Raw genomic sequence first — 20,564 nt, forward strand, 5'->3', positions numbered from 1 at the left:
TCTTAAGTAGGCTCCATGCGTAGCTGAGAGCCTGTTGCAAAGGCTCCATCACACAACCCTGAGCCGAAATCAAGTCGGACACTCAGCAACAACCCAGGCGCCCCTAAATTTATTTTTAAGACTTGTATTTATAGTTCTAATTCCATTAAGTCCTAAGCATTTAAGCATTGATTTGTTAATTTTGCAAGTTTCAGTGACAGGATGTCCTTTTGATTGTAGGTTCAGGCTAATGGTACATTCCTTCGTCTTTTATGGATGACTTTATTTTTTTTTTAATTTGTGGGAAAAAAATTAGCCATATTTCTTGTTATAAGAACAGCAGACAGCGCTATACAGTAGACTAAGATTTTCTAAGTAAATTAATTTTTTTTATTAACATATAATGTGTTATTTGTTTCAGGGATACAGGTCTGTGATTCATCAGTCTTACACAATTCACAGCGCTCACCATAGCACATACCCTCCCCAGTGTCCATCACCCAGCCACCCCATCCCTCCCACCCCCCTCCCCTCCAGCAACCCTGTTTGTTTCCTAAGATTAAGAGTCTCTTATGGTTTGTCTCCCTCTCTGGTTTTGTCTTGTTTCATTTTTTCCTCTTTTCCCCTGTGATCCTCTGCCCTTTTCTCACATTCCACATATCAGCGAGATCATATGATAGTTGTCTTTCTCTGATTGACTTATTTCACTTAGCATAATACCCTCCAGTTCCATCCACGTTGTTGCAAATGGCAAGATTTCATTTTTTGAAGGCTGCATTATATTCCTGCGTGTGTGTGTGTGTGTGTGTGTGTATCACATCTTCCTTATCATTCATACAGATGACTTCTTTAAGCAGTCTGAAAGTAAATTATATTGGTGTAGCTTACCTTTAATGTATTACTTTTTGAAGCAGTGACTATACTGGCAGAAAGCAATTATATAAATCCTCCTCCGAGAAATTATGCTCTGCTTCTAGGTTTTCCAGACTTTTCGTACCATGAGTTCTTTTCTCCAACAATATCTTCTTGTAGAGAGTTTTAAAGATTGTGGCTACTAAGAGTATTTGACTTGGGAAAAGTTATCCCCAAGAAAATATTACTGTTTTAAATAATACAAAGAGCAGCCAAGTTAAGTTTAGTGAATGATGTTGACTCACCATTGTTTGTTCCTTATCTGCAGGGAGTAAACAAACACAAATGTAAGAAATGGCCGATTCAAACAGTGAGTTGCAGTCATTGTTTCTTCCAGGATCTGGGAGAGGGAAAGATCTTGGAAACAGAGTATTTGTCTTACTTGTCTCCGGCTAGATGTTCTAAGCCGTCCCAAATGAAGTTCAAATGGACACTTTTCCCTTCTCCCAGATCAGTCTTACACTAGAAGTCAACAGAAGTAAACTCCCTATTTTGCACATCGTTGCTTCTGTGACAGATTTTCTTAATACAGTTTTTGCCTTGAAATAAAAATGGAAGTGATGTTGTAGTTGGTGATGAGAGTGAATTCCTCAGTCATTCTGCAGGTCTTCATGTTATTTCCATTTTGTGCAGATTACATCCGGGCCGTTTGCCAGTGGTTATTATAACCTGGGCACATCAGAAATGAGCTTTCAGTTCTTGATTTTCCCAAAACTAATGTTCTCAACAGCCTGGTTCATTTAGGCCGTTTCTGTAGGGGATTCTGCTGCTCTGCGGCTGCTACAGAGTCTGTAAGCCTCTGCTTGTCTCTTAAGATCATCTCTTTTCTTCATTTTCCCTTTGGAATTGGTCTCCTTAGCATTTAAGAAATAGGGCCTTTGGGGAGAATAGCCCTTTTTATGGCTGTAACTCTGATGTCTAGACCAGTAGCAAGTTCAAGAAGGGTGATTAAAGTTGGGAAGCAGTGTCTGGAAAGGCTTTGTGTGTGCTTTAAATTTGCACTGTGAGAAACAAAACCATCAATGAATTGCACTTCAAAATTGCTCTTCAAGAGAAACCCAAGTTTCTTAATTTTCATCACTTTTTTCTTTTTTTTATTTTTTAAGTAATCTGTACACCCAGTGTGGTGAGATCAAGAGTGTCATGCTCTACTGAATGAACCAGCCAGGTGCCCCGTTCATCGCTTTTTTCTTACTAGAACTGTTCTCTCGAGCTGTCCTTTTTCCATTTTCAGAATTTCACATGTTGAAAAGGATTCCAGTGATACATTAGTTCCTGAACATGTGCTTCAAGTTATTTTTTTTCCAGAACCATGATGGGTTTTTACTGATTGATTCGCTTTTTCATCTGGAAGCCGTTGGGACTGATTACGTGTTTTGTTTTGTTGTTTTAAACAAAACATTGCCATAGCAATGTCTAGTCCAAATAGAAAATTTCAGGAATACACAGTATTATTTAAAAAACATAACGAAGCAAAAAATCAAGTAGAGGAGAGAGAGAGCTTGTTATCCCTGCCGTGCTGAGATGCTCAGTCTGGGCACAACAGAGGATGGTTGATGCCTGTTTTCTCTCTTCTCACTGACTTTTTTTTTTTTTTTTTTTTTTCAAAAAAAAGCTGTTTGGTTTAGAGTAGTGGCTTTAGCGGCTAAACATGGAACAGAGAAAAGCTAATAGACCTGCATAGAAATCAGAGCTGTTCTCATTTGTGCTGATTGGTCCAGGCATGTACTAGTGCTTTCACGCATCCTGTCTTGGATGTGAATTAAATAGTTGGGTACAGTGCCGAATTAATTTGAAGACCACACTCATGAAAGAAATCCTGGTGTTCACACCTAAAAACATATGCGGGGTCATAGTAAACAGCAGGAAAAATAATCGTGAACATAGTAAGCATTTTTTTTTGGCCAAGCTGTGTTTTCTAAGCCCTTTATGTACATGATTACATTTAATCATTATAACAGCACAGTAAGGCCAAGAGTGTGTCCCATTTTACAGCTTAGAACACCAGCCCAGGCAATAACTGGTTTGTCTAAAGGTCACCCTGTTTGCAGTATCTCACATCAGGGGAGTACTTCAGGTATGCAGAAAGTTTTAGCTCTTTTGATGCGTCCTTTAACGCCTGTACGTAGAGCTGATGCTGGCCCCATATCAAACAAGGAAACTGAAGCTCCCAGAAGTGAAGTCCCTTCTTAATGTTAACACAGCCAGTTAGTGTCCTAGCTCTGTCAGGAGCCTGTGTCTTCTGGCATTCGGGCCAGCATCCTTTCTGCCACACCAGGCTGTGTCCCAGATAATGCACAAGAAGACTAAAGCTCTACCAAGTGGGGGTTCTGCTTTGTTGTCCCTGTGCTTCAGGAGGCAAAACCTCTTGAGTCCAAACAGGAAGGCCATTGCCTGGAAGCCCCAGACAACCCTACAAAGGGCAGAGAGCCACATAACGACGGGCCTGTGAGTAGGGCCAGTGGGCACCAGCCAAGCGGCATGCCTGCTTTATGTGGAAAAGTTGACAGGTCTTGCAGCCCTTTCCCACAGTCCACAGTGCAGAACACCACCACCTTTATTTACCAGCAAAGGCAAGAGTTCCATCATCTTTTCATTTAGTTTCACAGACTTTTCCAGTCACTGGCACCTCCCACTGTAAATCCTCGGGTCTGTGTTACTCCTTCCTTCTTTCCTCTTCTTCCTGTCACCTAACTCCTGTTCATTGTTAGAGGTTATCTGCTCAGAGTCTTCCTGGATGCACCAGACTGGATAGCAAGAAGGTAACTTCATGGGGCGCCTGGGTGGCTCAGTCGTTAAACATCTGCCTTCGGCTCAGGTCATGGTCCCAGGGTCCTGGGATCAAGCCCCACATCGGGCTCCCGGCTTGGCGGGAAGCCTGCTTCTCCTTCTCCCACTCCTCCTGCTTGTGTTCCCTCTCTCACTGTGTCTCTCTCTGTCAAATAAATAAAATCTTAAAAAAAAAAAACTGGTAACTTCATGACACTTGCATTTTCGTGTAGCTCTTGCCTTATACCAGCGTAGCTTTGGTTACATACGCTGTGTGGTTTCCTGGCACATTATACAGGCACTAACAATGGCTAACACTTAGGAAGAGCCTGCCTTATGACAGGCATTATTCTAAATACTTTAGACTCTTATTACTACATTACTTCTTAAAACAACCCGTAATGAAAGCAGATTCGTTACTATTCCCATTTTATAGATGAGGAAATCTTAAGGCTCAGAAAGTTTAGGTCACTGTCTCCAATGTTATGCAGCTGATATGGGGCAGAATCAGGAATTGGGCAGTCTGTTCTAGTTCTGGAGCCCATGTTCTTAACCACTGTACTGTTCTCCCTCTGCATTTGGGGGGCGGGCATTGACTGAATGCCAGGCACTATTCGAGGACTTACAAACTCATGTAATTCCCACAGCAGCCCTAGAAAGTATAAGTACTCATGTTTCCTCTGTGCCCAGTGATGTCGAGTTGTTTGCCGAGGACCATCGCTATAAGTGTCCCAGGCAGGATTTGAACCCTGCGGGGTCTTTTTGGCTCTGGAGCCCATGCCCCATGCTTCTACATCATACCACTTGTCTTCGATTTTTGGTCTCTTAGAAGTCTCTGCTTTCTGTTAGACTATAAACTGCTTGACAGCAGACTCTGTGTGTAGTCACTCTTTCCCCTCTTTCCTGGTAATGGGCCTACCTTATAGAGGCTACTCGAGAGATGTGTTGTGTGAAGGAGTGACCAAGGTGGTAAAATGGGTTAGGAACAATTGAATCTGCTAAGGTGAGATAAAAAAGGAAGAGAGTTTCCTCATTTTAAAAATTACATAATAAATTTTGCTCTGTCATTAAAATTTCCTTGCAATCCAAGGAAAACATGGATGAGGGAGAAGCTAGAGACAGGAAAAGGTGAAGTCCTGTTATGGGCTCTGCTTCACCCTCAATATTTAAGATTGGAAATGCTGACTATAAACAAAGCCTTCCATCACTACACGCCTCATCAGGGATTTAGAAAACACAGTATTTAATTGTGGTTAGAGTCCTTGCAAGAGAAGCCAGCAACCCGTGGTCGTGGTGCCATCTGGAGATGGCAGGTGGCATTACTGCTCCTCCACTTTGAAGACCGGGTCAGAATTCAGCTTGGAAAATGCATTTCCTGTTGAGTCACTGAAGTCCCATTTCATAATTGTTTCTCAGTGACTTGAGGTTTCGATCCAATCAGTTTTCCGTTCCTTCTGTTAAAAAAAACCCAAGACCTGCTCTACATTCAGATAGTTAAGTTCAGTTTGCAGCTGTTTGACTAATCATAAACCCTTCACTAAAAATAGTGTGTATCCGGATGAAAGCAAACCTATAATGCTGGGGGTGGTAAGCAGGTAGCCACGCCCCCAGGGAAGAGAGGTGGCTCAGAGTCTGTTTGGTGCAGAGAGGCAAGGTAGGTTTTCTTGTGCCGTCTCTGCTTGTTCACAACTGCATTGTTTAAAATTTGCTCAGTGATGAGGGTTCAGGGGAAATCAGGTGACATCCTAAGCTTGGGCCCTCAGAAGTCACGTTTGTTTGGCCATGATTGGCGTAAGGGGTTATAATTAGCCTGGGCAGAATTTAGTAAGAGGTCATAGGGTTGTATATACTATAACCAGGGTTATAGTTAGCCCGTGCAGAATTTAGTAAGAATGAATGATCACTGAATTCTTGACTTTTTCCCATTCTTCAGGATGGCAAACTTTTTCTTCTAATTTTTTGCAGGACAACAGAACTGAGCTGAACCTTAAACACTCATCTAATCCAGATCTCTGCCTTCCACTAAGCAGTTGAAAACAGACAGTTGTTTGTCTCCTCCTTAAAAATCCCCAACAAAGGAAAATTCTGTTTCTCACTTGTTCCACTGTTGAGCATGATTTTTCACTGGCAAGTTCTAAATTTTTCATGAACTAGTTCCTTAAAATCTTTTTTGGTGGTAAATTTACTTATTTTAATATATTACTTAATACATTTGAATTGTTTAATATATTTTAAATATTTGTATTACAAATATTTAAAATATATTAACTCATTTAATGTGTTTTAATCTCCGCATGTAAGAAGATAATTATTTTAAACTTTAGCGTTTTCACAAACTGAAATATAACTTAATGTCTGGTTTTCTACAGGGTTTTCGTGCTACTCAGCTTAGTGGTGACTTGGTTCTTTCTTCTTAGAGGGTGTCTCTTAACCTGTTAAAACTCAGGTCTTCCACTGTCAAAGTCTCTTGTCCCTTCCGTCTAATGCTTTTCCCATCCCCATCCCCCTCTGCCACCCAGGCATGTCCCCAGTTAAGATATGATGAATCTTCTGTGTGTATTCACCAGTCAAGAGGATTTTTTAAGACCGCTTCACTGAGCTGTAATTCACATACAGTTCACCCATTTAAAGTGTACAATTTAATGGTCTTAATTTATTCACAGATACGTAAAACCACCACCAGAGACAATTTTAGCTCATTTCATCAGCCCCAAAAAGAAACCATGTATTCATTAGCTATCACTGCCCCCAAGTCCCCAGCACTAAGCAACCGCTAATCTACTTTCTGTCTCTATGTATTTTTCTATTCTGGACATTTCATATACACAGAATCCTGCAGTATGTGGTCTTTTGGAACTAGCTTTTTTTACTTAGCATAATATTTCAAGCTTCATCCATGTTTTAGCATGAATCAGTACTTAAATTCTTTTTGTGGACAAATAATATTCCCTTGCACACATATATCACATTTTGTTTATCCGTTTCTCAGTTGCTGGACATTTGGGTTGTTTCCACATTTTGGTGTTTATGAATAATGCTGCTATGAACATTCATGTACAAGTTTTTGTGTGGACATATATTTTCATTGCTCTTGGGTTACCTTAGGAGTGATGTTGCTGGGCCATATAGTAACTCTGTGTTAAATCATTTGAGAACTGCCAGACTTTTCCAAAGTGGCTGCACCATTTTACATTCCCACCAGTGATGTAGGGGGCTCTGATTGCCCCCCATCTTCACCAGCACTCACTGTCTTTTGATTATAGCCTCCCAGTGGGTATGAACTGATGTTTTATTGTGGTTTAGATTTACGTTTCCCTAATGACTAATAATATTGAGCATGTTTTCATGTGCCTTTTAAAACTATATATCTTTCTTGAAGAAGTGTTCTATTTAAATTCCTTGCCCACTTTTAAAATTGGGTTATTTTCCTTTTATTATTGATTTGTTAAGAGTTCTTTATATATTCTTTTTCACCATCTTGATTGTGTTCTTTGAAAGGCAAAGTTTTTAATTTTTGATGAGGCCCGATTTATCTTTTTTTCTTTGTAAGATTTTTCTATGCTAGATGTTACAGAACTCTTATGTATATTTTTATTTTCCAAATGTAAAATGGAAACATGATGTTTTAAATATGGCACCATCCCCCAGGAGCCCTGGTGGGTGGAGTTTGCTCTCCCCTCCAGAACCCGGGATTCAGTTGGGGGCTGTCACCCCAGTGCTGCATCTCATGGGTGTTTCAGGTGTTTCCTATTCTTCTTTGAATTTTTTTTTTTTTTTAATTTTTAGCGTGCTTCTAACTGGAGATTTTGAACTTAACAGGGAATTTTAAAATAAAATTTCAACTATTAAGTAAAAGTGGAAAGGCAACATTTTATAGGCCTGACGGATGTTCTGATCTTTAATAGCCTACTCCATTTTTAAAAAACCTGCTTAGAGTCGTTGTACAATATTCTGCCTTTCATCCAAAAGCCAGTGTGTGTTCTGTTTATACAGAGCAAGTCAGCAAACTGGATGGTCACAGGAAATGTGACAATGAAAGGTCACCCCTCATATGGTCCCTCTTGCTTCCTTTCCCAACAGGTATGGCAGATCCCAGAAAATGGACTTACTCTCTCCCTTACCGAACCAGTGGTGATTTTAGAAGGCCACTCAAAGAGAGTCGGCATCGTGGCCTGGCATCCGACTACCCGCAATGTACTTCTTAGCGCAGGTAGGAGCTCAGCACTGGGGGAGGGCACAGTAGCCAGTGTGTTTCCATGTGTGCAGTGCGCATCTGAAGCGGCTCACCGGGAACTGACGGTGAGGGGCCGGGATACGGTGGCTCCCCAGCCCCTATGCCCACAGGCACAGGGCTATGTGTGAAGTCCACTTTGGCAGTCTGACTCAAGACTTGTTGCCTAGAGAAAGGAACAGATACGTTCTTACCTAGAATCCCAGCAGACTCATGGCTCCTGCTGGGGCCCTTCCTGGAGCACAGTTTCAGTTATTCCTGAGATAGCAGGAGGATCCCTGGTAGGAGCCCTGGGTGCCCACTCTGAATGTTGTCGCCAGCTTTGGGGTGATCCTGTTAGGCAAATCTCCTCCTTCCTTGAAAAAGATACTTGGATTTTTCTCCTTATGTAAGGAGTACATGTATGTTATAGAAAATATGTATAAACAAAAGGGGAAAATAAAATCATTTGTAATCTTACCACCCACTCAGAAGGAATATCATTATTGATGTTTCTTTCCAGAAGAACTTTTGTGCACATACGTAAATGATTTTACCCACAAAGATAGGTTCAGAAACATTACATGTGACCTGCTGTCTGTGCACTGTGGTCCTGTCCATGTGCCATTGAATGTTATTCCTGTGATTTTTTTTTTTTTTAAGATTTTATTTATTTGAGAGAGAGTGAGAGAGCACGAGAGCAGGGTGAGGGGCAGAGGAAGAAACAGACTCCCCACTGAGCAGGGAGTCTGTTGCGGGGCTCGACCCCAGAACCCCCGGCATCATGACCTGAGCTGAAGGCAGATGCTTAACCTACTGAGCCACCCAGGTGCCCCATTCCTGTGATATTTTTAATACCGCCATTAATAGTCCATTGTCTGGATACCTTCATTTATTTAATCAAGCCTCTATTTCGGGACATTGAGGTTTCCTGGGGTTTTTTTTTACACTGTTGAACAGCACTGCAGTGAACCCTCAAACCAAGATTTAGTGTTCTTCTTGGCTTGCCACTTGAGTGGTTTCTAAGTGTTATCCTACAGAAATCTTGTCCTGTCTACAGTTTGAGATTTTATCTTTTATAGAAGCAATACAAAGGTCACAAGGGAGCCTCATGGGGTGGTGGAAGTGTTCTATATCTTGATTGTGATGATGGCTACATGAATATATACATTTGTCAAAATTTAGCAGATGTATACTTAAAATAGGTGCATTGGATTGTATGTAAATTATATCGTAATAAAATTGATTTATAAAAAAAGGAATACTAAACTTAGTAGTAAGATTTTAAAGATCTTTCCCCTCACCAGTAAAAAGGAAGGGGGCAGTTGAGTTTTTAACTAAGAATAGAGGGTGTTTATGATGTAATAAGGTAAATTAAAAAACTTAACACCAAGTACCTGTTGAAACCAAGGACTACTTTTCAAAAAAGATGCTATATAAAATTCTCTCTTTTAGTTAAAATCACAAGTGACTAAACTTGGGAACCCTTCTGATGTTCTACTCAGTCTGATAAGGAGAGAACAGTTCCAGAGGTGGAATTCCATCATGGAAATTTTCCTGCTGCCCCTTGTCATCGAGGTCCAACATAGGGCATCATCAGCTGACTGATCCCCATTCTGCCTTTTGCAAACAAGGAGAATGGTTGATGGCAGTGTTGTGCATATTTTCAGACTACGTGGTCCATCCATGGTGGCTGAAGTTACATGTTTGCCTGTGGTGCACAAGGCAGAGGGAGGGTCAGGTCTCACCCCAGGGTTCAGGTGCAGCTTTACTGTTGTGCAGGCTTTTTTCCCAATCTCCTGTTTCTAGCCCATAGACAGCTTAGGTGTCTGGATATCAGTGGCTAAGTTTTTTTGAAGTGCTTGCAAAATTGGCTTATTGGCAAGACTTTATCTTCAGGTTATTCATTCCTTATTTTGCTTCATCCTTGAACTAATGTCCTGGAAGCAACAATTGGCACCTGCTTTTTAAAGTAGTCTTGGGTGGGGCGCCTGGGGGGCTCAGTCAGTTGAGCGTCTGCCTTTGGCTCAGGTCATGATCTCAGGGTCCTAGGATCGAGTTCCTCATCAGGCTCCACACTCAGCAGGGAGCCTGCTTGAGATTCTCTCTCCCCCTCTGCCCTTCCCCGCCCCCTCTCTAAAATAAATAAATCTTTAAAAAAATAAAATAAAGGGGCCTTGGGCCTAATGCTTGAAGGAAGGTGGAGTCAATGAGCAGAGGGGTGCGGCTTCATCAGCATTGTGGCCTCTTCTGGGATCAGCTTCTGAATCCACATCCTACTTGATTACAGTTTGGGCTTCTCAGATCAGCCCAGTCTTGACCTATTTTTCTCCCCTTTTAAAGGTAAAGATCTGCTCTGAGCACACATGCATTTCCCTTCCGCTTACTTGATTTACCATGCTTTAATGTAAGACCATGTTTTACAGCATTATTGATTTGAAGAACCTGCTGTCCCACATTTTTGTTGAGTGTTCTAAACAGTTATTTAAACTTCATTTTTAGTTCTGCTGGAGAAGAAGTAAACTGTATTCATTCTGATGTTGGTTTTACTAGAAAAGGGAAGATTAAGATCACGTGGGGTCTACCAGTCCCAGTTAACTCTGAAAAAACATAGGATTTTATTTTCTTAGAGCTCTTTTTGGTCATTGCTTTTCATTTGTTTCATATGAACCCAAACTTAGCAAGCCATATTTTCCCTTTAACACATTTCTTTTATACAGATGTCTTTTTCCTTTGTCACTTGAGTTTTTAACTCCCAGCAAGTAAATAGAGCCACTTATAATCAGCGTCTTTCTTTCTGTGCATATGTCTCCTTGTATTTGTAGCTTTCAGGCGTTGCTGTACAGGTGTTTCTAATGCTTTGCTTTGCTTGCTTTCAGGCTGTGATAATGCCATCATCATCTGGAATGTGGGGACGGGAGAAGCCCTTATAAACTTGGATGATATGCATTCAGACATGATTTACAATGTAAGCTGGAACCGGAATGGCAGTCTGATCTGTACAGCTTCCAAAGACAAGAAAGTCAGAGTAATCGATCCTAGGAAACAAGAGATTGTTGCTGTAAGTATGCTTAGGACAAAACGCCCCATCTTTGTAGCACTTCAGTGAGTGTGAACTTTGCTTGTTAAGGCAGGCTGTAGAGCTCGCCCCTGGTCAGTGGAGCCTCGTTGTGTGCAGATGCCAGACGCTGGACCGTGAATCTGCAGAGCCTCGTACAGGCTTCTGCCTCCCAACTTCTTCAGAGTTGTGCATTCCAGCATTTACACGAGTCTTATCTCTCACTTGGGGACCATTTATCACAGAAATGAAGTTTTCATCAATTCACTAGAGTCCTTGAGAATTTGCAAGTCTAGATCAGCTAACCTAAACTGTTAACTGCATTCCTGGCTTAGTGCTGAGGATTGATCCCTGCCTCTTCCTGCAGCCATCATCAGAGTACCTCACAGAGATGCCACAGGTTGTCTCTTCAGTTCCATGTCTTAGTTTCTGCCGCTCAAAGGCCTCACCAGGTCACCCATTGTGACAGAAGATGGGCATTTGGGACTTGAGCTGGGGTTGAAACGGCAGGTGCTGGATCCCAGAGTGTCTTGCATCAGCCCCGCTCTCTGGTCCTGCATTTGCCTTTCTCTGGGATGTGCTGGTTTTTCGGCAGGTCTGCTTCTTAAGAGTTGGGTAGCGATCGTGACTAGTGCCTATTGAGCACTGGGGACTTGTCCGGGCCTGTGGCCTGTGCCTGCGCAGAGGGCTTTCTCCACTAGAACCTTCAGGGCTCACAACTAGTGCACTCTCAATGAACAAATGAGATTAAGGAAGGGGTTAACTGAACTAGACTTCCTCCTGTCCAATGAATTTGGTAGAAACCGTAGAGCATATCCAACTTCAGGTTATCCTCTTGAGAAACAGACAACTGGCAGAGTCCTTTCGTGTTTTTTATTTTTGCAGAGCATGGACTTGGATTGGCAGTAGGGCATGGTGAAAGGAGTGAGGCTTTTGAGTCAACTCCTGGCATTCTTGCTTGCTAAATAGCTAAGGGACCTTGGCCAAATTACACAGTCTCTTTGTTTTCTCATTTTGGGAGGAGACACACACACACACACACACACACACACACACACACAGACACACACACGCACGTCTGGTAATCTGAAGGGATGGGGGGCATGGGTTGGATTCAGGTATGAGCCCCCACTCTCCCACCCCACCCCACCTTTATTGTAGTTTGAATATAATATGCCTATGATTCTTGGTCCCCCAGGAAAAGGAGAAAGCACATGAAGGAGCAAGACCTATGAGAGCCATCTTTCTGGCTGATGGGAATGTCTTTACCACTGGTTTCAGCCGCATGAGTGAGCGGCAGCTGGCTCTCTGGAATCCGGTACGCCCCTTCCCAGCCTTTCCACTGGCTTATACTTGAGCTTTCTCTTTTCTGAGCAGGTCTTTGGGTGGGTAAACGTATTAAAGGATTCTTAGTGTAGTTTTCTGAACTCTTGCTGGTCTTAAATTGGATGTGACGTTCTTACCCTCACTGGAGACTTATTGCTTAAATGTATTACAAAAATGCATTCTTGATACTCTCAAGTAGTCTGTGTTGACTACGTTTTTTAAAAAGAATGCACAAAGAAGCTAGTGTTTAGGACTTGGGAAACAAGTTCTGAACTTTATTTTATAAAGAATATGATCAAATGTTTAAATCAAAATAGTCATGCTTAGGAAGATGTTGAGAATAGCATAAGTGAAAAAAATAACAAAACTGAATATATGGTATGATCTCAACCTGTGTGTGTGTGTTTGTGTGTATGTTGGAAGGAAGGAAGTAGACAAAAGCGGTCATTGTTTTTGCCACCCACTGGACTGTGGGATTATGGGATATGGGATGATTTTTATAGTCTTTCTGTAACTTTAAAGAATGTATATTTACAATAAGAAACATTTCTTTTTAAAAAGGAAATAGGGCGCCTGCCTGGCTCAGTCAGTAGAGTGTGTGACTCTTGATCTCAGGGTCATGAGTTCAAACCCTGCATTGAGCGTGGAGCCTACTTTAAATAAATAAATTTAAAAAAAAAATAATCACAAAGGGGAAGGGCTGTCTGTCTCATCTTTGTCTGTTATGGAATCACAGTGATGTATACATTGATGAGGTTGTCAAATTGACAGTTTTCATTGGTTCAGAAAATTGGTATTTACGTGTATGAATTGGTATTTACATGTATGAATATTATATGTGCATTGTTCAACCTTTCATTACTCTAGGAAATTGCTCACATAATTAGGGATAAAAGAATGATTCACCTTGTAAAAATGTGTGTGTATACAAATATATATATATTTGTATTTTTTTCCCAGAAAAATATGCAGGAACCAATCGCTCTTCATGAAATGGACACCAGCAATGGGGTGTTGCTGCCCTTCTATGACCCCGACACCAGTATCATTTACTTATGTGGAAAGGTAAACAGTCATTTTAATGTTCCATATTAAATTTAATCTTTTAAGAGGAAAAGTATCCTTCAGAGATTTAGTAGATGGGCAATGCATTACATCATTTTAATATTTTGATTTATCTTATTGTGTGTATGTCTTAAGCTAAAATAAGGACCAATGATTTTGGTGTGTTTTCGGTCTTGAGACTGGACCTTTGAACTTGTCATTTGTATGGTAATAACATTCTGTGTTCAGGACTTCTGACTGCAGCGGGGATGGGGATCTAGTGCTGGGGCAAATGCTGACAGGGACATCTTGGCTCAGGCACTCTAATGAGAAAAAGAGGACACACTGATGTTCCTTTCACCTCTGGTGCCATGTGATCTGGGATTTTAGATTGCTCTGTAATGGTATGACGAATGAGTAACGAGGTAGCCACATCTAATGCTGAAATCCACCGGGTAGCCCTATATTGGCATGTAGGTACTTAACACCACATGCCATGAGCTTTGTGGATAGGAGCTTTTGAAGGGCTTAGAGATTCTCCAGGGTGTTTTTCTTGTTCCTGGAGTTCCAGCATTAGGGCCCTGGGCTTGAAAGTATGTGGTCTGCCTAGTTTCAGGAGGTGACAGTTGTTACAGGAAGACTCCACACTAAAATCAGAAAGCCTACCTTCCTGCCTTATGATCTCCCTAATTACAGGGTTACTAGCTTGAGGAGGAGGAGGAGGATTTCGTTTTAGTGGACAGTAACCTTAATGTTCCATATTCTTTTGTAGGTTCTGTTTTCCTTAGAATTTTTGTAGTTGAAATAAATGAATTAATGCAACTGGAGCTGTTGATATATTTCCCCCAAACCTGTTAGGTAGCCCTTTGCTAGGTAAAGCCAGAGATGTTTCACTTCTCATAGTTGTCATAGATCAATTGCTTAGAAACTGGGATCTTATCTGTTTCCTTGAAAGTCATTTTACTTCAGATGTTCACAACTGCCATAGAGTACATCAAAACAAATAACAGGAGCGGTTACCCAGATACTATTAACCCGAGGTGGAAAGTTATTTTGAATATTCAGGAAACATTCTGTGTTTAGCTTTTTTACCATTGCTTTAGATATTTATACCATTGAAACAAGTGGAAACCATGCAAAATGAGAGACTTGTAAACAGGGCATAATACTGCCTGGTTATTTATATCTTACACACACACATTGCTTCTAGCAGGCAGCCTTGCCTTTGTTGTTCAGGTTGGTATGACTGTCTGATAGTTACACTTGGAGAGACTAGCATATGCTTCAGATCTCCAAAAACATCTGACCTTTCTAAGCAAAATTATCATAGAATTTGACACACTGCTACGAGATAAGATAGCACTACCTTCTAAAGTTAAAGGATACTCATGTTTTAGTAAGTATCTTAGTTATGAATTAAGAATTACTATGAGTTAAGAATAACTCATTTCTTAATTATAAAAATCTTTTTATTATTATTTGATTGTCCAATGTTAGTGCCCTCAGGTCTGAACAACACCATTCCGTTGCCAGTGAGAATCAGTCATTGCCTTTTCTGCAGTCCTACTAGACTTTTGTTTGTTTTTTGAAGTTGAATTGCAATTGCAGTTGCTTGGCCAGAGGTGTTAACATTTTTGCCCTGATTCCGACTTGGTGTCTAGGCTCAGTGGAGTAAAATTTGAGCCTTCAGTAGGAGGCAGAGGAGACCGTTTAAAGGACAGGCTATCATCTGGTAAGTGAGGGCTTGCTTTGCCAGGAAGAGAAACCATCATACCCTCTTCCTCTGAAGAGAAAGCAAAGGTTGGCCACTGAGGCGGAGTCCCAGTTAATGCTGGGCTTAGAGGGGAGAGAGACCCCACTTCAGCCAGATGGTTCAGGTAACATCAACGCAAACTTGTCTCTGATTTCTTGTAGGGTGACAGCAGTATCCGCTATTTTGAGATCACAGATGAATCCCCGTACGTCCACTACCTCAACACATTCAGCAGCAAGGAGCCTCAGAGAGGGATGGGCTATATGCCCAAGAGGGGACTTGATGTTAACAAATGTGAGATTGCCAGGTAAAGAATTAGTCTGGTAAAGTCTTCACATTGTTTGTGCCATGCACACTACACAAGAACAGTCATCTACCAGTCATGCCATGGAGCCAGTCTCTGTGCCCTTTGTTGTCATGTAGAATTGGTGTCTCCTTTCCTGCCCACACTTAGGAACATGGAGTTTTATTTATTTTTTTAAAAAAGATTTTATTTATTCATTTGAGAGAGAGAGACGAGAAGGCACAAGCAGTGGGGAGCGGCAGAGGGAAAAGGAGAAGCAGACTCCCAGCTGAGCTGGGAGCCCAGTGTGGGGCTTGATCCCAGGACCCGGAGATCATGAGCTGAGCCAAAGGCAGACTACTCAGGTGCCCCAGAACATGGAGTTTTAGAGCAGTGAAGAACCTTTCCAAGTCATTTAATTGAACTGTGTCCCTCCCTATTCTTCACAGTACGTAACCTGCAGTGCACTGGGTTAGCCGAGGCATATTGCACACTTACTTAAATAGCAAAGCCTTCCTCTCTTGTCTTCAGGCTGAGACTGTGGCCAGTGTTCCCTGGGAGGCAAGCAGGGAGGGCCTGCCCTTGGGATGGAAAGAAGAGATGCTTTTTCTGCCCTGTGGGGGGACAAATAGGTTCCAAATTGGATTGTAGACCTCATGGATCCTAAGTTAGAGAAGCCAAAGACCAATAGCTGGGTGTTGGGTTAGCTTGATTTAGGAGGTTCAGCTATGTTATATAATTCCTGCCTCTCTATACTACTGTGGATTTTTATATTGCATAATGCTAGTGGTCTTCCTAAAGGGTAGGCTTTTTTCTCCTGGTTAACAAACGATAGTTCATGAGACTCAAGAATGACTGACCATTTCTTTTTTTTTTTTTTTTTTAACGGTTTGGTCGTGTATTTTTTTTGTTTTGTTTTGTTTTAAAGATTTTATTTATTTACTTGACAGAGACAGAGCGAGAGAGGGAACACAAGCAGGGGGAGTGGGAGAGGGAGAAGCAGGCTTCCCACTGAGCAGGGAGCCCGATGCAGGGGCTCAGTCCCAGAACCCTGGGATCATGACCTGAGCCGAAGGCAGATGCTTAACGACTGAGCCACCTAGGCACCCCAGTAACTGACTATTTTAAACAACAGAATGACTAGCACTATCAGACCTAGTCATACCGCACATTTGTATAGCACTACATTTCTTTCTTCTTCTTTTTTTTTAATTTTTAAAAATTTATTTTGTTTATTTTAGAGAGCGCACGTGCAGGGGGAGGGGCAGAGAGAGAAAGGGAAAGACAGAGCTCTCAAGCCGACTCCCCGCTGAGCGCAGAGCCCGATGTGGAGCTTGATCTCAGAATCCTGAGATCATGATCTGAGCCAAAATCGGGAGTCAGGCACTTGACAACTGAGCCACCCAGGCGCCCCACAGCACATTTCTATGGACATCTGCCTAACTATGCTGTTTTGGTCACACAAGTAATGAATACATCTTTAAAAATAAAAATAATTTTTTGGAAGCGCCTTTTTACATTAATTATTGTAAGTTTCTTTTTAAAATACATTCAATTCTCTATAACTGGAGCAGTGAAGGAAAGCTGTCACAGATAATTCAAAATTATGGTGTAAACCAATCTCATCAAAATGTGGTTCAAAATAGACTGAATCCAAACTTAAGATTGCCTCCAGTATTTGGGAAAGCCTTTATTTTACTGTCATCTAAAAGTTTAAGAGACTATAAGCATAATCCTTCAGGATACCTCCTACATATGAAGTGTTTCTTGAGCATTCATTAGACACTGGGCACTGTGCTAAACAGGCTGCCACACACAGTCCTTGAGCTGGCTGTCAGTCCCAGTACAGTCTGTTTTACTGCCAAGCTGACTGCAGAGGTTCCCACTCTTTCCACGTTTTGGATAATTTCAAATTTTTCTTGAGTGTTAGACATGATGTGGTTTGCTTGGATGCCAAAATTTTAATCTTAAGATTGTTTTCTTTCCTTTTTAAAAATACTATTTATGCTGACAAACGTTCAACTACCTCTAGTTGGCAGAAGACCTGGCATCCAAGTCATAGGAGCTATCTAATATTAGGTGTTTGTTCTCTCTTGTCTGCTGACTTGGTCACTTTTCCAGAAGTGAATCATCATCGGTGGTGGTGTTTCCACCATGGCTGGTCAGCCCCCAGATGACTGGAGTTGGACCATCCCCAGAAGCATAAACTCCTGCTCCTGGTTCTTGTTTCCAGTCCACCATTTCCTAGCACAGTTACTCTTGGCTTCTCTTTTCTCACCTGGAAAATGGGAACACAAATTGTACCTGCTCCCCAGGGTAGATCAGCTAAGGTTATAGGCAAAGCATTTTGTGTCCATACAGCAATGTAAACGACTAGTTGTCAGTCATGAAGCCTGTTACCTGGCCTTCTGTTTCACTTAATTCAACTTTACCTTTATTTCCTCCTTGAAGATTCTTCAAACTTCATGAGAGAAAGTGTGAGCCTATTATCATGACTGTTCCCAGGAAGGTAAGTGCCCAGTTTCCTAGCCAATCCATGTTTAAAAAGATTTTTTTAAATTCCAGGTCTGTCTTCTTTAAGGATTTTCTCAAAATGTCTCTTGTAGTCTGACCTTTTCCAGGATGACCTGTATCCTGACACAGCAGGGCCTGAAGCGGCGCTGGAGGCAGAGGAGTGGTTTGAGGGGAGGAATGCAGAGCCAGTCCTCATCTCCTTAAAGCATGGATACATTCCCGGCAAAAACAGGGATCTCAAGGTGGTCAAGAAGAACATTCTGGATAGCAAGCCCACTGCAAATAAGAAGTGCGACCTGATCAGTGTCCCCAAGAAAACCCCAGACATGGCCAGCGTGGTAAGGCCTGCAGGAGGTGGAGGGTGTGCTTGGTTGGCTCAGGGCTTTGATTTATCTTTTTCTTTTAAGATTTTTTTTTTTTTTTTTTTTTTTAATGAGAGAGAGAGAACACGGGCAGGGGCAGAGGAAGAAGCAGACTCCCCACTGATCTGGGAGCCCGACGTGGGGCCTGGGATCATGACCTGAGCCAAAGGCAGACGCTTAACCGACTGAGCCACTGGGCACCCCTGCTTCGGTGTCTGTTTCTCCCCAGTGTTTACATTCATGTCTGATTGGTGTAGAAATGAAACACAAGAGTGTGGGGCCACAGGTGCTGGAAAGACAGGGTCCCAGGAAGGGAAACGAGTGATAAGAGTGTTCAGGTGTTGCTGAGTGTTCCAGAGACAAGCATCTGGTGGTGAGTGAGACTTAGCAGCAAAGATGATCTTGGGCCTCTTGGCAAGAACTGTCTCAGTGGAGTGGTGGGAAGCAAAGCCTGGTGTTGGACACCCGCATGGCCCCCGGGGGTGCTGCTGCTGAAAGAGCAGGGTCTAACTAGGGAGGACAGGGCATGGGGAGTTGGCGGGAGTGGAGCAGGATCCCGGGAGCCAGAGGACCGGCAGTGAGCTGTCAGTGAGGAGGTGAGTGGAATGAAGAGCCAAGGTACCTGCAGGAACTGGTGCTTTGGCCGTGATTGAGGAAGCCACGTGAGGCGCCGTGGCCTGCAGGGTTTCCAAAGGAATTGCCTCCACCTAGGAGAGACTAAGGCCTCTTCAGAAGTTAGCAAGCTGGGCAGGAGGGGTTAGCTCCTAAGAAGGACCATCCCTGGGAGATGGTAGGAGCTCTGTAGCTTCTGGAAGTTCACCCCTAACCCAGGTCACATAGAAGCTACTCCTGATGGCATTGCATGGGATGGCTGGGCTGTGAGGCAGGCCTGAAAGAATCCGTCCTGTCCCACAGTTTGACTGTGTCCTGAGTCTTAGTCCAGGTGAGCACACAGGCACGAGGAGTGGGAGTAGTGCCGCGGGACCCTGGTTCTGCTGTGTGTGGCAGGTGGACTGACCAGCAGGCAGTACTTTGCTCAGAAGGCCCAATTTGGTGGCTGTGGCTTGCCACTTCCAAAGTAGAAAATTAGATTGTACTGTGCTAAGCTTCATTTACTGCGTTTTAGTAACCTCTTCCCTCTCCACTCCCCCCTTCCTGGTTTCCTTAGCAAAACGAAGCCAAGTTGGATGAGATTTTAAAAGAGATCAAATCTATAAAAGACACAATCTGCAATCAAGATGAGCGCATTTCCAAGTTAGAACAGCAGATGGCGAAGATCGCAGCCTGAAGGTCCACCCCCCCACCCCCAAAATGGGAGCAGGAACTTGTGCTTGGTAGCTGGTTGTTGGCGTGGTCCCAGGGAGGGCAAAAGGGAGGCACTGCCATTCGGAGACATTCTGTGTCACATTTGTCAACCAGCGATAGGCCACATTCCAGTAAGAACTCAATTCGTCTCTCAAATTTGCAGAAACAAAATGTGATTTAAAATAGCTGAGCTTTTTATCAGAAAGCTTTTTTGATGTTTTAAGTGTTATGTGACTTGTTGAACTTTTAAAAGACAAAAGTGCTACTTTTAAAACCCCAGATATTCTGAATTTTAGAAAACCAATTCTGATTCAGTGTCGTGCCCAAGTACCTTTTTTTTATGAACAGGGACCAATGCCACATTGCTTTTTATATTTCTTTTTTTTAATGTTGCCAAAACCAAAAGTAGCTTTTTTCCCCCCTTGTATTTTGCTACTTTGCAGTATTTGTGTGTGGTTTTTTTTTTTTCCTTAATTTGAAAGGGACAGCACTGTGTATGTTTATAAACTAAATGAAGATAAGATATTATTTTGTATACACGTTCATCTGAGAACAATCAGAGCAGTAGCCACATGGTGCTGGCTCGTTTGCAGCACAAACCTGGTCACCCTCATGACTGTACAGAAGGAAGACTTGAAAAATCACGTGGGTTCGCTTCACCACCCTCTCCTTTCATGGAGTCTTCTGATCAAAAAAGCTCCTATTGTATTGTTTCCTTTCTTTCCTTTCTCTTTTCTAGAAACTGGGTGGTTGTACCAGAATGGAATTTCACTTCTTGGTTATCCTGTGCTTCAGATGATTATAATCTAACCTAAACTAGCATGTGTTTCTGCAGTTTTGTTATACACATAGAATCTATTGCATTGATCACTTTAAACATCATGTTTCAGGTTTCAGTCAATACTTGACAAGGGTTCCCGGGACAAGAAGCCACAGAAGCCACTGTGGAGTGCTCCTTCTTGCCCATTTCAGCAGCTTGGCTAGCTCTTTACAGTAGGGGACGAAGACCTTAGGGAAGCTGGAGGGGAGTGCGTGCCCGCACGGGATCC

The 20,564-nt window shown here is 42.4% G+C and overlaps 1 protein-coding gene across 2 annotated transcripts in view; it reads left to right on the plus strand.

Annotated features, from left to right (window-relative positions):
• CORO1C (coronin 1C) overlaps positions 1–20,337 on the plus strand; it is a 74,129-nt gene extending 53,792 nt beyond the window's left edge. For both annotated transcript variants that reach the window (XM_028116597.2, XM_028116595.2), the window contains exons 4-11: positions 7,741–7,870; positions 10,750–10,931; positions 12,127–12,246; positions 13,215–13,319; positions 15,213–15,358; positions 17,786–17,843; positions 17,941–18,186; positions 19,379–20,337. In XM_028116597.2, coding sequence (XP_027972398.1) covers positions 7,741–7,870; positions 10,750–10,931; positions 12,127–12,246; positions 13,215–13,319; positions 15,213–15,358; positions 17,786–17,843; positions 17,941–18,186; positions 19,379–19,498 — 1,107 coding nt within the window. In that variant the 3' untranslated portion in view covers positions 19,499–20,337. The remainder of the gene's footprint in view (positions 1–7,740; positions 7,871–10,749; positions 10,932–12,126; positions 12,247–13,214; positions 13,320–15,212; positions 15,359–17,785; positions 17,844–17,940; positions 18,187–19,378) is intronic.
• The last annotated feature ends 227 nt before the right edge of the window (positions 20,338–20,564 follow it).

This window comes from Eumetopias jubatus, unplaced genomic scaffold, assembly GCF_037043125.1.
Source record: "Eumetopias jubatus isolate StellerSeaLion01/CBP00866 unplaced genomic scaffold, mEumJub1_p1.0 scaffold_16, whole genome shotgun sequence".
NCBI lineage: Eukaryota > Metazoa > Chordata > Mammalia > Carnivora > Otariidae > Eumetopias > Eumetopias jubatus.